Below are 14992 nucleotides of genomic sequence, written 5' to 3'. Positions count from 1 at the left end.
AAACTTTTACTAAAGTTTACGGCTTCGCTAGCTAAAGAACAGCTTGAAGAATATGCTCTCATCGATGACGATAAAAAGCAGCCGGAGACTCAGATGGAGCACCTCTTGCAAAACCTTTGGGCCATCGTTCTGAATATTCCCACTACCTCAATCGGTCGTGACGATAATTTCTTGAGAATCGGTGGTGACTCCATCGCTGCTATTCGCCTCGTTGCCAAGGCCCGTCAGAGCGGCATCTCTATCAGCGTTGACGATATATTCAGTGATCCTCGACTCCTTGCTATTGCAGCTAAAGCGACGAGCCTAAGTGAGGATGTTAAAGAAATTGTTGTCATTGAGCCATTTGCCCTTATTGATGAGGCTCACCAGAGCATGATTCGTAGCAACTCACTTGGTCTCCAGTTATCAACTGATATGGAAATCGAAGATGCGTTCCCTTGCTCTAAGTTGCAGGAGGGTCTGATGGCTTTAGCTGTGAAGCAACCGGGCTCATACATTGCCAAATTCCACTATCGCTTGCCTGCTTACATCGATGTAGCCCGATTTAAGAATGCTTGGGAACAAACTATTAGACTGTGTGCTAATATGCGTACTCGGATTATCAATGTTCACGGCATGGCAATTCAAACTGTGATCAATAATGATATCGCCTGGGAGGATACGACTGGCATGACATTAATGTCGTATCTACACGCTACTAAACAGACAGAAATGGGCTATGGCTCTCGCCTTTGCCGTTACGCACTGATCGAGGAAGAGGGCCAGGATATCCAGTTCTTGTGGAGCATTCATCACGCCGTCTTCGACGGCTGGACAACGCCCATCATTCTCGGCGCTCTACACAGCGCTTATAGAGGTCTCGAAATGCCTCAAGTCGAAAACTATGCTAGATTCATCAAATATACGATGGATATGAGTTATCAAGATGCTAGCGAGTATTGGATGAGGGAACTTCACGATGTTAAGAAGGCTACGTTTCCGTCTACTGTTTCGATTGAGGCGTCTGATAAGAGCGACGTGACGCGATTCATGGAAACAAGAATCGATCTACCTCAGACCACCGTGGGCGTCACCAAAGCCACTATCCTTCGTGCAGCCTGGGCCATGGTCCTTGCACGCTACTGCGATACAGATGACGTTTGTTTCGGAACGACAATCTCAGGTAGACAAGCCCCTGTTTCGGGATTGATGGAGATGCCGGGACCAGTTATCGCAACGGTGCCAATCCGAGTTCGTCTAGATCAGCAAAAGTCTGTGGATGACTTCCTTCAAGACATTCAAGGCCAAGCTACTAAAATGCTTCCTTACGAGCAGTTTGGTCTTCAGAATATCGGCAAATTGAGTGTAGATGCGAAAGATGCTTGCAACTTTTCATCACTTCTTGTTATTCAGCCAACGCAAAATATAATATATAATAACGAGGACGAAGAGACTCTGCTGGCTACTCCTGAATCTGCGGTCGAAACCAAGGAAGAAGTCATGCAAAACTACTTCTCATATCCATTGGTTATCCAAGCTCATTTACATGAGGACTTCATCAATCTTGTACTAATCTACGACTCTGTTGCTCTGCCAGAGGAACAACTTTTTGCCCTTTCTCAGCAATTTAAACATGTTGTTGAGCAGTTAATCCTTGAACCTCAATCGGCCCTCGGATCAATCTCTATCGCTTCTGAATGGGATGTCGCACAATGTCTCAAATTTAATTCTGAAATCCCTGATATTGTCGACTCTTGTGTTCATCAGCTTATTGAAAACCAAGCCAAAATTCGTCCTGATGCAATGGCAATTAGGGCTTGGGACATGGACTTGACCTATTCTGAATTCGACCGTGCTGCTAACCGACTCGCCAATTATCTTACGGCCAGCTATAACATCAAAACAGATGACTTAATACACGTCTGCTTTGAGAAGTCAGCTTGGTTCTTTGTATCTATCCTGGCTATAAATAAAGCAGGCGCTGCTTGGGTGCCCCTCGATCCTACTCACCCGGAACAGCGACTTCGACAAGTCGTGTCTCAGACGCGTGCTACGATTGCGCTAACTTCGGTTGCCAACAGAGACTTGATGTCTGGTTTGGTCGAGTCCGTGGTTACTGTAAGCTCGGAACTTGATCTACTGCTATCCGAAATTGAGGAAAACAGCCAAAGGGGCCCGGCAACAACTGTGGCTTCAGACAATGCTGCCTATGTTTTGTTTACCTCTGGATCAACGGGTATACCAAAGGGTCTAGTCATGCAGCACGGCTCCGTGTGCACATCTCAAACAGCTATTGTCAAAAGACTAGGTCTGACACCCGATGTACGCATGTTACAATTCGCTGCCTTTGTGTTCGACCTTTCTATCGGCGAGATAGTCGCACCTTTAATAACAGGCGCTTGTCTATGCATACCGTCGGAGCATACCAGGATGAATAACCTCACCCAGTTTATCCGAGAAATGGACATCAATTGGACCTTCCTCACGCCTTCATTCATCCGTACAATTGACCCAGCAGAAGTTCCAGGACTTGAGCTTGTTCTACTAGCCGGCGAGGCTGTGCCGAAGGACGTCTTAGCCACCTGGTTTGGCAAGGTTCGTTTAATCAACGGGTGGGGGCCTGCTGAGACCTGTGTATTTTCAACACTCCACGAATGGAAGTCAGTCAACGAATCTCCTCTTACAGTTGGTAAGCCAGTCGGTGGTTTCTGCTGGGTTGTTGATCCAGCAGATCCTCATCGCCTAGCTCCAACCGGAACGATTGGAGAGGTTGTTATTCAAGGTCCGACCTTATTACGCGAATATCTATCAAATCCTGAACGAACTAAGTCTTCCACTGTGTATAATCTTCCCAACTGGGCGCCCCGCCCTGATGCCGAACATTGGAATAAATTCTATAAGTCTGGCGATCTTTGCTATTACAATCAAGACGGCACCATTGAATTCGCAACTCGTAAAGACACCCAAATAAAGATCCGTGGTTTACGTGTAGAGCTCGGAGAGGTTCAGTATCATATCCAACAGGCACTTCCTACGGCCAGACAAGTCGCTGTCGACGTATATCAGGGCGAAAATGGTACAAATCTTATCGCGTATTTATGTTTCAGCGATGAGACTCGAACTGCAGGCATTAGCAGTGATGCTTTTGACGATTTATTCTTGCCAATTGACGAAGATTTGCAGTCTCAATTGGCATCAGTTGCTGGCCAGCTCCGTATTTCACTGCCTCGATATATGATTCCCACAATGTTCATCCCTTGCAGTTACATGCCTTTCATCACCTCAACTAAGCTTGACCGTAATAAGCTGAAAACGCTCACTGGGGCACTAGAAAGGGCGCAAATCGCCCAATATTCCCTCCTTGGCGAGAAGAAACGATCCCCAGAAACTCCAATGGAAGTCTTCTTCCAGAAGCTGTGGTCTGAGCTACTTGGAATTCCGATTGAATCCATCGGTCGTGACGATAGCTTCTTGGGCCTTGGTGGCGATTCCATAACTGCGATTCACATGGTCAGCGCCGCCCAAGAGTCTGGTATTTCGCTTTCTGTCAAAGAAATATTTGACGACCCGCGTCTATCTGCCGTTGCTGGCAAATCTCGAGAGGTTGGAGAGGACGAGCAGATGTCCGTCGTCGATACCACTCCATTCTCCATCGTTGATACTACTCTATACAACCTAGCTGTCAGCGATGAGGTCCGCAACCTTTGCGGCTTGGCAGTCAACGAAGAAGTTGAGGATGCCTATCCGACAACTACATTCCAAGAAGGTCTAATGGCTCTTTCGGTAAAACAGCCGGGCTCGTACATTGCAAGATATGCCTACAGACTATCTCAAGACGTTCACATTGCCCGCTTTAAGGCGGCCTGGGAACGTACTGTATCGCTCTGTACTACCATGCGTACTAGAATAGTTCTCCTTGACGGCAAGTGCATACAGATAGTCATCAAAGAGGATTCTGTTTGGCAGCCTCAAGAACACAAGAATGCCCTTAGCATCATCAAGGCGGCTCAAAAAACCGAGATGACCTATGGTTCTCGCCTTTCTCAAATTCTCCTGGCTGATGACGACAATGGAGACAAATACTTCTTCTGGACAATTCATCACGCAGTTCACGATGGCTGGACTGTTCGTCTTATAATGACTACTTTCCAGAGTATTTATCATAACTTGGAGTTGCCTGTACTTAGACCCTACTCAGGCTTTATTCGATATCTAACGGCCATCAATCCCCAAGATACCGTCAAGTACTGGACTCAACAGCTTCAAGGAGCCAGCAAGGCATCTTATCCTCCCGTCACGGCAACTTCCATGTCAAATGGAGTCACACGAGTCACCACCAGGACAATCCAAGTTCCTGCTTCAGCTAATGCCGCTATCACTAAAGCTACAATAATACGCGCGACTTGGGCTATTTTACTCGCACGTTATTGCGATACTGATGACATAACTTTCGGTACAACGATATCTGGCAGACAAGCTTCAGTGTCGGGTCTCATGGATATGCCTGGTCCTGTGGTCGCAACTGTTCCCGTGCGTGTACGTCTGGACCAGACACAGACTATTGGCAAGTACCTCCAGGCTATCCAGAATCAAGCTCATGAGATGGTTCCATATGAGCAATATGGTTTGTCAAACATTGGAAAGATCAGCCCCGACTTCAGGGAAGCGTGTGACTTTACGAGTTTGCTGGTTGTACAGCCTCGAACTCACTTGGACTCACGCGGCAAAGGAACCCCTGATGAAGCTGAAGCTACATCATCTTCGCTACTGTTGCCTGCTTATACTGAGGGCAATTCAGCTGAAGAAGCGATGCAAGGTTACTTTTCTTATCCTCTTGTTGTCCAGGGCCACCTCCTCAGTGATTCAATTGAGTTAGTTATGACCTATGACTCTTCAGAGCTCTCTGAATTGTCTATGCAAGCACTATGCTATCAATTCGAGCATGTGGCCTCGCAGCTATTCACAGACGAAGGTCACACATTAGGCGACTTGACAGTTGCATCCGATTGGGATCTTCATCGTGCCACTGGGTTTAATTCAGAGTTTCTAGAGATTATGGACACTTGTATCCATCATCTTATCGAACTGCGTGCAAAGGAAGCTCCTGACTCGCCAGCTATCTGGGCCTGGGATGGGGAGTTGACTTATGGTCAGCTTAATGAAGCAGCCAATAAGCTAGCCCACTATCTCATTAATGAGTATGACGTACAAGTTGAGGATCTCATCCACGTCTGCTTCGAAAAATCTATTTGGTACTGGGTAGCTATCTTTGCTATCAACAAGGCTGGTGCTGTATGGGTACCTCTAGATCCATCCCATCCTGAGCAACGTATCCGCCAGGTTACTTCGCAAACTCAGTCTAAGTTGGCTCTCGTATCCAATAATACCCGAAGTCTGATTTCCGGTATTATCGACCAAGTAGTTGAAGTTTCTCCTGCCTTGTACGAGAAGATCAACAGCTCGCTCGGCGCAAATGATCCTCAGATCCCAGTCTCATCTCACAACGCCGCCTATGTGTTATTTACTTCCGGATCTACGGGCGTGCCTAAGGGTCTAGTAATGACCCATGGTGGTTTCGCAACCAGCCAGACTGCTATCAGGAAGAGAATGGGTATCAGCTCAAGTAACCGGACGCTCCAATTTGCATCGCACGTGTTTGACCTGTGTCTTGGCGAAAGTATACTACAACTGATTTCGGGCGCCTGTATGTTCATTCCTTCTGAGCATACTCGTATGAATGGTCTGAAAGAATTCATCGCTGAGCATGAAATCAACACTCTTTTGCTCACACCATCTTTTGTGCGGACCTTGAGTCCGGACCAAATCCCCTCGGTCACCCTTTTGCTATTAGCTGGTGAAGCCGTCCCTCGCGACATACTTACCACCTGGTTTGGTAAAGTTCGATTGTGGAACGGTTGGGGTCCTGCTGAGACTTGTCTATTCAGCTCTCTGCATGAGTTCCAATCCGTGGATGAGTCGCCATTAACAATTGGCCGTCCTGTAGGAGGCTTCTGTTGGGTCGTAGACCCGACAAATCCCAACAAGCTCGCCCCTATCGGCACAATGGGCGAAGTTGTCATCCAAGGTCCAACAATCTTACGGGAATATCTCGCCGACGTCGAGCGTACTAAAGCCACCACAATGTATGAGCTGCCTGCCTGGGCACCATACCGAGATCAACCCTCTTGGTCGCGATTCTTCAAGTCCGGTGATTTGGCTTCATACAATACCGATGGCACACTTGAATTCTCCAGCAGGAAGGATACACAAGTCAAGATTCGCGGCCTTCGTGTGGAGCTTGGCGAAGTTGAGTATCACGTCCGGAGTGGCCTTGAAGGCGCTCGTCAAGTTGCCGTTGACGTTTTCACGACTGATTCTGGAACAAGACTTATTACATACATCTGTTTCTCTGATGAAACGCGCACTGCCGGTATTTCTCAATCAGATGAAGATATTTTCCTACCTATAACAGAAGAGCTTCAGACACAGCTTGCCAAGATGATCAGCCAGCTCAATGTTACGCTACCTCGGTATATGGTACCTTCGCTCTTCGTTCCATGTCGCTACATGCCCTTCATCACGTCCACCAAGCTTGACAGAAATAAACTAAAGAGGCTCGTTTCTGAATTGAATGAAGATGACTATGCTGCCTATTCCCTGCGCAACGGCGTCAAGCGCTTACCCGAGACCGAAATGGAAACTCGCATGCAAGAGCTTTGGTCTGCCGTATTGCACATGCCCAAAGAAGAAATTGGCTGTGATGACAGCTTCTTGCAAATTGGCGGTGATTCAATTACGGCTATCAAGCTTGTTACAAACGCTCGTGAGGCTGGTATCTCTATTGCGGTTAAGGATATCTTTGACGATCCTCGCCTTTCCAAGCTTGCCTTAGTTGCTGCTGACAACTCTGGTCGCATCAACACTTCTACAATTATCGAGCCTTTTAGCTTGCTTGAAGAATCGCTTACCAAGTCTCTCATCTCTGATGCTGCGAAGGAGCAGTGTCATCTCTCTGGAGATGATCTGCTTGAGGATGCCTATCCCTGCACAAAGCTACAGGAAGGACTTATGGCCCTCGCAATCAAGCAGCCTGGATCTTACATTGCCAAGTATCTCTATCAACTTCCCGATTATGTGGATATTAGGAAATTCCGTGTTGCTTGGGAGCGTACCGTTCTAAGCTGTGCCAATCTGCGCACGCGCATGATTATTGTACATGGTATTACCATACAAGTCATACTCAAGGATGATGTTGCTTGGGATGATACCTCTAATGTTTCCCTTGGAACTTATGCTCGTGACACGCTCCAATTCGAAATGGGATACGCTCAGCGCCTGTGTCGTTATGCGATTATTGAGGAAGAGGTTAGTAATTACTTCGCTTTCAGCATTCATCATACCGTCTTTGATGGTTGGTCTCTTCCATTGATAATGGGTACGTTGTCTGCAGCGTATTACGGTCTTGAGCTTCCTTCTCTACAGTCGTATGCTACTTTCGTCAAGTACACCATGGATCTGGACAACAATAGCGCTTCCGAGTATTGGAAGATGCAACTTGACGGTGCCAAACGGGCAAGCTTCCCGCCATCTAGTGACAAGTCTGGAGCTTCTCAGACTCGTGTCATGAATAAGGCTATCGACTTCCCCAAGTCAATAAACACGTCTATCACAAAGGCTTCTATCTTACGTGCTGCCTGGGCTATTGTCCTTGCACGCTACTCAGATAGCGACGATGTCTGCTTTGGTACCACAGTCTCGGGTCGTCATGCTGATGTAACCGGCCTTGAATCTATGCCCGGTCTTGTCGTCGCTACCGTTCCTGTTCGTATTCGCCTTGACAAGCAAAAGCCTCTCACTCAATTCCTTCAAGATGTACAATCACAGGCTTCCGACATGGTCGATTATGAACAGTTTGGCATCCAAAATATCTCTAGACTTGGTTCTGACGAAAAGGATGCTTGTGATTTCACATCTCTCTTGGCTATCCAACCCGGTCAGCATACGAGCGCTGATAGCAAAATCTCCGGTGAACAGAATGCCCTTGTAATTCCCGCTGCTTCACCCGATGTTAAGGCAGAAGAAATGTTGCAAAACTATTTCTCTTATCCCCTGGTTATCCAGTGTCACCTCTTGGAGGACCTCGTCAATTTGGTTTTCATCTATGATTCTGATGTCCTTGGCGAAGCTCAACTAAGCGCTATCATGCATCAATTTGACCATGTTGTCCAGCAACTCCTTGCCCAGGGCGACGAAATGCTGGGTGAGGTGTGTGTTTCAGGGCCTTGGGATGCCCAACAGGCTGTGCAACTGAACAGCAAGAAGCCTGATTTCATTCACACTTGCCTTCACGACATGTTCGCTGAGCATGCTTCTAACAGCCCTCATCACGAGGCCATCTATTCTTCAGAAGGTAGCCTCACTTATGGTGAACTTGACCATTTGACCGATATCGTTGCTACGCATCTGAGCTCGTTGAATGTTGGCCCAGAAACAGTCGTACCGTTCTGCTTCGAGAAATCAATGTGGGCTGTAGTTGCAATTCTGTCTATTCTCAAGGCAGGCGCCGCTTTTGTACCTCTTGATCCGTCGCATCCAATCGGTCGCCGTGAAACACTAGTCAGGGAAGTTAATGCTCGCGTGCTCATCGCGTCTTCTAATGCTATCGCCTCGTGCGCTGGTATGGCTGAGCATATCGTCGAGTTGTCACCCAGTGTAATAAGCAAACTTGCCACTTCTATAACTCCCAAGGTTCTCCCTAAGGTTGGACCGAGGAACACGGCTTACGTCTTGTTCACTTCTGGATCGACGGGTAAACCAAAGGGCGTTGTCATGCAGCATGGCTCTTTCAGCTCTACAACCATTGGATATGGCAAGGTTTATAACCTTTCCCCATCGTCGAGAATCTTCCAGTTCTCCAATTATATCTTCGACGGTAGTCTTGGTGAGATTTTTGGGCCATTAGCCTTTGGTGGAACCATCTGTATCCCTAGTGATGATGAGCGCCTTCAATCCGCTCCCGACTTTATGCACAAAGCCAGGGTCAACACAGCCATGTTAACGCCGTCCTTTGTAAGAACTTTTACGCCAGATAGGGTGCCACACCTGAAGACTCTTGTTCTCGGTGGCGAGGCTGCTTCTAAGAGCATTCTGGAGATGTGGGTTGACCGCGTTACTCTGTTCAACGGTTACGGACCTGCTGAGGCCTGCAACTACGCCACGACACACATGTTCAAGTCCAGTGCTGAATCTCCTCGTATTATTGGGTCTGGTTTCAATGGTGCCTGCTGGGTTGTGGAACCAGACAATCACAACAAGCTCGTGCCTATAGGTTGTATAGGCGAACTTGTCCTTCAGGGTCATGCTCTGGCTCGCGGCTATCTCAACGACAAAGTAAGGACGGAAGAGTCATTCGTCAGCGAAATTGGTTCCCTTCCATCTTCTCTCCTGCACGAGCCAAAGCGATTCTACCTCACCGGAGATCTTGTCCGCTATAACGCAGATGGTGAATTAGAGTACCTCGGGCGAAAGGACTCTCAAGTCAAGCTACGAGGCCAGCGTCTTGAGCTTGGTGAGATCGAGTACACCATCACTCAGTCACTTGAGAGCGTCCGCCACGTCGCTGTTGATGTTCTTCATAGACAGGCTGGCGATGCACTGATTGCTTTTGTCTCGTTTATTGGCGATGCGAGCGCGGAATGGGTCACTGATGACCTGCGCCTTAATCTACTTGTTTCTGATGATGCGATGAGAGCAACGCTCGGTAGTCTAAGAGAGAGTCTGAAGGCCACTCTCCCCGGTTATATGGTTCCCAGTATCATTCTCCCTCTCCAATGCATGCCTTTTATCACATCTATGAAGCTTGATAGAAAGCAGCTACAAGCCCTTGCAGGTTCTCTATTATCTGAGGAGCTCGCCACATTTGCTCCTAGCAAAGCAGACAAGACTGAGCCGACAACTGATATGGAATTCAAGCTGCGAGATCTCTGGGCCCAGATTCTTAAGATTCCCACAGAAGAGATTGGCAAGAACGATAGCTTCCTTCAAGTTGGAGGCGATTCTATCTCAGCTATTCATTTGGTTACCCTAGCTCAAGAGCATGGTATCCAGCTCACTGTGGCAAACATTTTCGCCGACCCCAGACTATCTTCACTTGCTGCATCTGCCGGCCTTGGTCATGCCACCGACACGTATGAAGCCGAGCCTTTTAGCTTAATCTACCCTTCTGAGCGTGAAGCTGTCATTGGCGAAATCAAGCAACAATGCAATCTCTCTACCTCTCAGTCTATTGAGGATGCTTACCCTACTACCAAACTACAGGAAGGTCTTATGGCTTTATCTGTCAAACAGCCAGGCTCCTATACAGCGCAGCACGTGTACCGTATTCCTGAGCAGGTCGACATTGAGAAGTTCAAGGCAGCTTGGGACAAGACTGTCGAGGTCTGCCTCAATCTCCGAACTTCTATTGTTCTTGTTGGCCTTAAGACTATCCAAGCTGTGATTAAATGCAGTTCAGAGTCCTTGTGGGAACCTACCGAGGATGTGTCGCTGCAGTCTTATATGCAAAATGCAATCCAAGCTTTCAACATGGGCTATGGCTCTCGTCTCTGCCGCTATGCTCTTATCGAGGATGGCGGTGATAGCTATTTTGCCTGGCATATTCACCACTCTGTGTATGATGGCTGGACACAACCACTTATCATGTCCACTTTCTATGCCGCCTACTTTGGCACGGAAATGCCTCCTCTGCAGCCTTTCGCCCGCTTCGTCAAATACGCGACGAACATCGATCAAAATGATGCTGCAGAGTACTGGAAACAGCAACTTCATGATGCCAAGCCGGCTTCATTCCCAGCAGTTAACCAGCAACTTGCTGCCAAAGATAGCAAGGTTGATGTGACCCGGATATCGACGAAATATGTTGACTTCCCACGATTGAAAAACACCTCTATCACCAAGGCTACAATCATGCGAGCTGCCTGGTCAATTATTCTAGCTCAATACTCCGGGACTGATGATGTATGCTTCGGTACAATAGTCTCCGGCCGCCATGCTTCTGTTCCTGGTTTAGACTCTATGCCTGGCCCTATGGTTGCCACTGTTCCTGTCCGCGTCCGTCTTGATAAGGATCAGCCAACGTCGCGGTTCTTGCATAACATGCAGAAACAAGCGTCAGAAATGGTTGCGTATGAGCAGTTTGGTCTCCAAAACATCGCTGCACTGGGCGCTGAAGCTAAGCAAGCATGCGACTTTTCTAGTTTGCTTATCATCCAGCCTGTTCAACAACAGGCTGCTGACGAGAACGAAGTGGCCAATACTGATGCTCTCTTACTACCCGCCAGCTCTGAGCATTCCACCGAAAGCTCCTTGCAGAACTTTTCTGACTATCCATTGGTTCTTCAAGTTATTATCATGGATGATCATTTCCAATTGCTACTGATTTACGATAGCAATGTTGTGACAGAATTCCAAGCTACGTCCATTTCTGAGCAATTCAGCAATGTCGCTAAACAGCTTGGTGCTCAAAATGATACAATGATTGACGATATCAAAGTCGCTGGATCTTGGGAGCTTCAAAAACAACTCGAGTGGAATAACAAAATATATGGTCCTGCCGATATCACTCTACATGGCCTCTTTTCCAAGCAGGCAGCCCGCAGACCAGATCATGAAGCTCTATACAGCACTGAAGGAAGCATGACTTATGGCGAGCTTGACCATCTGTCAACTCAGCTTGCTGTCTACCTCAGCCGCTTAGGTGTCCGACCTGAGACTATTGTGCCATTCTGCTTTGAAAAGTCAACATGGACTATTGTAGCAATGTTGGGAATTCTTAAAGCCGGCGGTGTTTTCATCCCACTTGATCCATCACATCCAACAAGCCGTCGCCAGGCTTTGATTGATGAAGTTTGCGCCCAGTTCATGATTGTATCACCGATGACCGCCCCCGACAGTCAGGACATGGTCAAAAACACAGTCGAGCTTTCTCCATCTTTGATTGCGTCCATTTCTGCTATAGATACAATCAAACAGCATTTAGTGATGCCAGGTCCCGACAACGCCGCCTACGTTCTCTTCACTTCCGGTTCAACTGGTAAGCCAAAGGGTGTCATTATCGAACATAAGGCCATCTCCGCGGCGCTCCTCAGGCAAAGTGAAGCCTTCTCAATTAACGACGACGTGAGGATGCTTCAATTTGCTAACTATGTCTTCGACGGCTCTATCTTTGAAATATTTAACCCACTAATCATGGGTGCTACTGTTTGTGTACCGACTGAGCATGAACGTTTGCACAACGCTGCAGCCTTTACACGTGGTGCTCGCATCAATTATGCGGTCCTGACTCCTACATTCATCAAGACTCTATCTCCGGAACAAATTCCTGGAATGAAGTCTATCGTCCTCGCAGGCGAGGCTCCTTCTAGAGAGATCATCGAGTTTTGGGTCAACGAGGTAGATCTGCACAACGGTTATGGTCCAGCAGAAGGTTGCATTGGTTCGACTATTTTCACCTACTCATCAACCTCGACAGCTTCAGCTACCACCCTCGGCCGCAGCTTTGCACATGGTCTCTGGGTTGTTGACCCTGATAATCATGACCAACTTATGCCAATCGGCTGCGTTGGTGAGCTATTACTACAAGGTTCATCGCTGGCTCGTGGCTACATCAACGACGAAAAGAAAACTAGACAATCATTTATTGAAGAAGTCAAATGGTTGCCATCTAATGTTGACGTGGGAGAGCGCCGCTTCTATAAGACCGGTGACTTGGTCCGCTATGTTTCAGACGGCTCCATCGAGTATCTCGGCCGCAAGGATACTCAAGTCAAGATCCGTGGTCAACGTATCGAACTTGGCGAGATTGAGTACCACATCAAGCGTTCCGACACAGCCATTGAGCACGCCGTAGTCGACATCACTCGAAAAGATGGCCGCGATTCGCTCTTCGCCTTCATATGCTTCAACTCACAGCAAGAGACAGAGAGTGCTTCCAAGGAGATTCACCTCACAGAGCTGACTGAAGAGCTTTACGAAACGTTCTCTGGTATTGTCACTAGCATCAGCTCTTCACTGCCTAGCCACATGATTCCCAAGTACTTCATACCTGTTGACCACATGCCTCATAATGCTGCTGGCAAATTGGATCGAAAGATGCTCCTCGAGTCTATAACCAACCTCACGACTGACGATCTTTCGAAGTACCTCGCTGTCCAACGTGTACCTTTCCGCGACTGCTCGAACGATGTTGAATTCTGGATTCGACACCAATGGGCCACTACACTTGACCTTCCCGATGATACCATTGGTGTGGACGACAACTTCTATAGCCTCGGTGGTGACTCCATCCGCATTGTGACCATTTCTAAGGCTATCCTCAGCCAGTATGGTGTTTCCCTTGGTATGTCCCTCCTCAACTCGAAGCACACCACGATTACAAATATGGCCAAGCACATCGACAATGAACTCGCCGGACAAGAAAAGGAGCAATTAAGCAGTATCGACTTCAATGCTGAAATTTCGTCTCTCTCTCGCTCTTTATTGGATACTGGTGCCCTCAATGTTGCCGCCCATCCTAAAACCGATCTGCCTGACCAAGCTGTTGTCTTCCTCACTGGTGCTACAGGTTTCCTCGGTCAAGAGATCCTCAGACAACTCATCTCCAACGATGCCATTGCTTCAATCATAACTCTCGTACGATCCAAGTCCGTCGACCACGGCCTAGACCGTATCCGCGAGACTGCCAAGATTGCTGGCTGGTGGCGTGAAGATTACACGAGTAAGATCGAGATCTGGTGTGGTGACTTGGCCAAGAAGCGAATAGGTCTTAGCAATGAGCAATGGGCACGCCTAGCCGGCCAGTCTAACAACAATGTCGATGCCATCATCCACAACGGTGCCATCGTAAACTGGAATGCCGACTATGACAAGATGCGTGCTGCCAATGTTGACTCCACTATCGATCTCCTCAAGGCTGCTGTCAACTCTTCTGCTTCTACCAAGTTTGTCTTCGTCTCCGGTGGTATCAAGTCGGATCCTACTCAAGATCGCGCTCTTCTCGCGCAGTATCTCGGTCATACCACTGGTTACAGTCAGACCAAATTTGTTTCCGAGGGCGTTATTCAAGAGGTTATCAATACTCTCCCCGATGATCAGAACCGTGTTTCTACTCTCAAACCCGGCCGCATCATTGGATCGCCTGAGACTGGTGTAGCCAACGTGGATGATATGCTGTGGCGTGTTGTTTCTACCGCTGCATCCCTTCGCGCCTATCCTTCAGAGCCGGAAGAGCATTGGCTCTCTGTTGTTGACGTTACTACTGTTGCATCATCTGTGCTCAGCCAATTATACACAAAGGAAAGCATCGCACCCTTCGTCGGTGTCAATGGTGGTATGCCGGCCACAGTCTTCTGGGACCTCATTAACAAGGAGCTTGAAGTTCCTTGCGAGCCTCTTCCTTCGGAGGAATGGACTCACCGAGCCTTGGAATCAATGAACCAAATTGGCGACAAGCATCCCCTATGGCCTGTGCAGCACTTCCTTGGTAATCTTGGCCTTGTTCGGTCTGCCGAAGAAATTGAAGTCGAGGGGGTTGAACATGAGCAGTGGCACATGGCTGTTAAAATGAGCATGCGCTATCTGATGGAAATTGGCTTCATTCAGTCGTCTACTGACGGTTTTGCTAAGCCTCGTCGCGCTGGTACCTTCCAGCGTATACATGGTTAAAGGGCTATGAGTTTGGATGTGAAGGGATTTTGGATTTATTGGATTTCTGTCTTTCTGTCTTTTGTTTCTTTATTTTTCTTTCTTTATTTCTATTCTTGTCTTCGCATTCATTCACTCATTTATTTAGTGCATTATATTCTGTTAAATCTTGAAACTTGTTGAGTTTCTACATTTGATACGTAGTTTAGTCATAAAAGTTCATTCGTTCATAGTTCATCGGTGCCATATGTGAAATTATGTTTGATCAACGCGAACAAATGAACTGTCACAGTAATAATACAGCTAGTATACA

General features: G+C 47.7%; 1 protein-coding gene across 1 annotated transcript in view; it reads left to right on the top strand.

Moving 5' to 3' along the window:
* T069G_08192 (condensation domain-containing protein) overlaps positions 1–14700 on the top strand; it is a gene marked incomplete at both ends in the record, with an annotated part of 62728 nt that extends 48028 nt beyond the window's left edge. Inside the window, one exon of the mRNA XM_056175402.1 lies at positions 32–14700. Coding sequence (XP_056026351.1) covers positions 32–14700 — 14669 coding nt within the window. The remainder of the gene's footprint in view (positions 1–31) is intronic.
* Between the last annotated feature and the right edge of the window lie 292 nt (positions 14701–14992).

The sequence above is a fragment of the Trichoderma breve genome, chromosome 5, assembly GCF_028502605.1.
Source record: "Trichoderma breve strain T069 chromosome 5, whole genome shotgun sequence".
In the NCBI taxonomy this organism is placed as follows: Eukaryota; Fungi; Ascomycota; class Sordariomycetes; order Hypocreales; family Hypocreaceae; genus Trichoderma; species Trichoderma breve.
The sequence above is the reverse complement of the archived record's forward strand: the minus strand, read 5'-3'. Positions and strand labels throughout refer to the sequence as shown.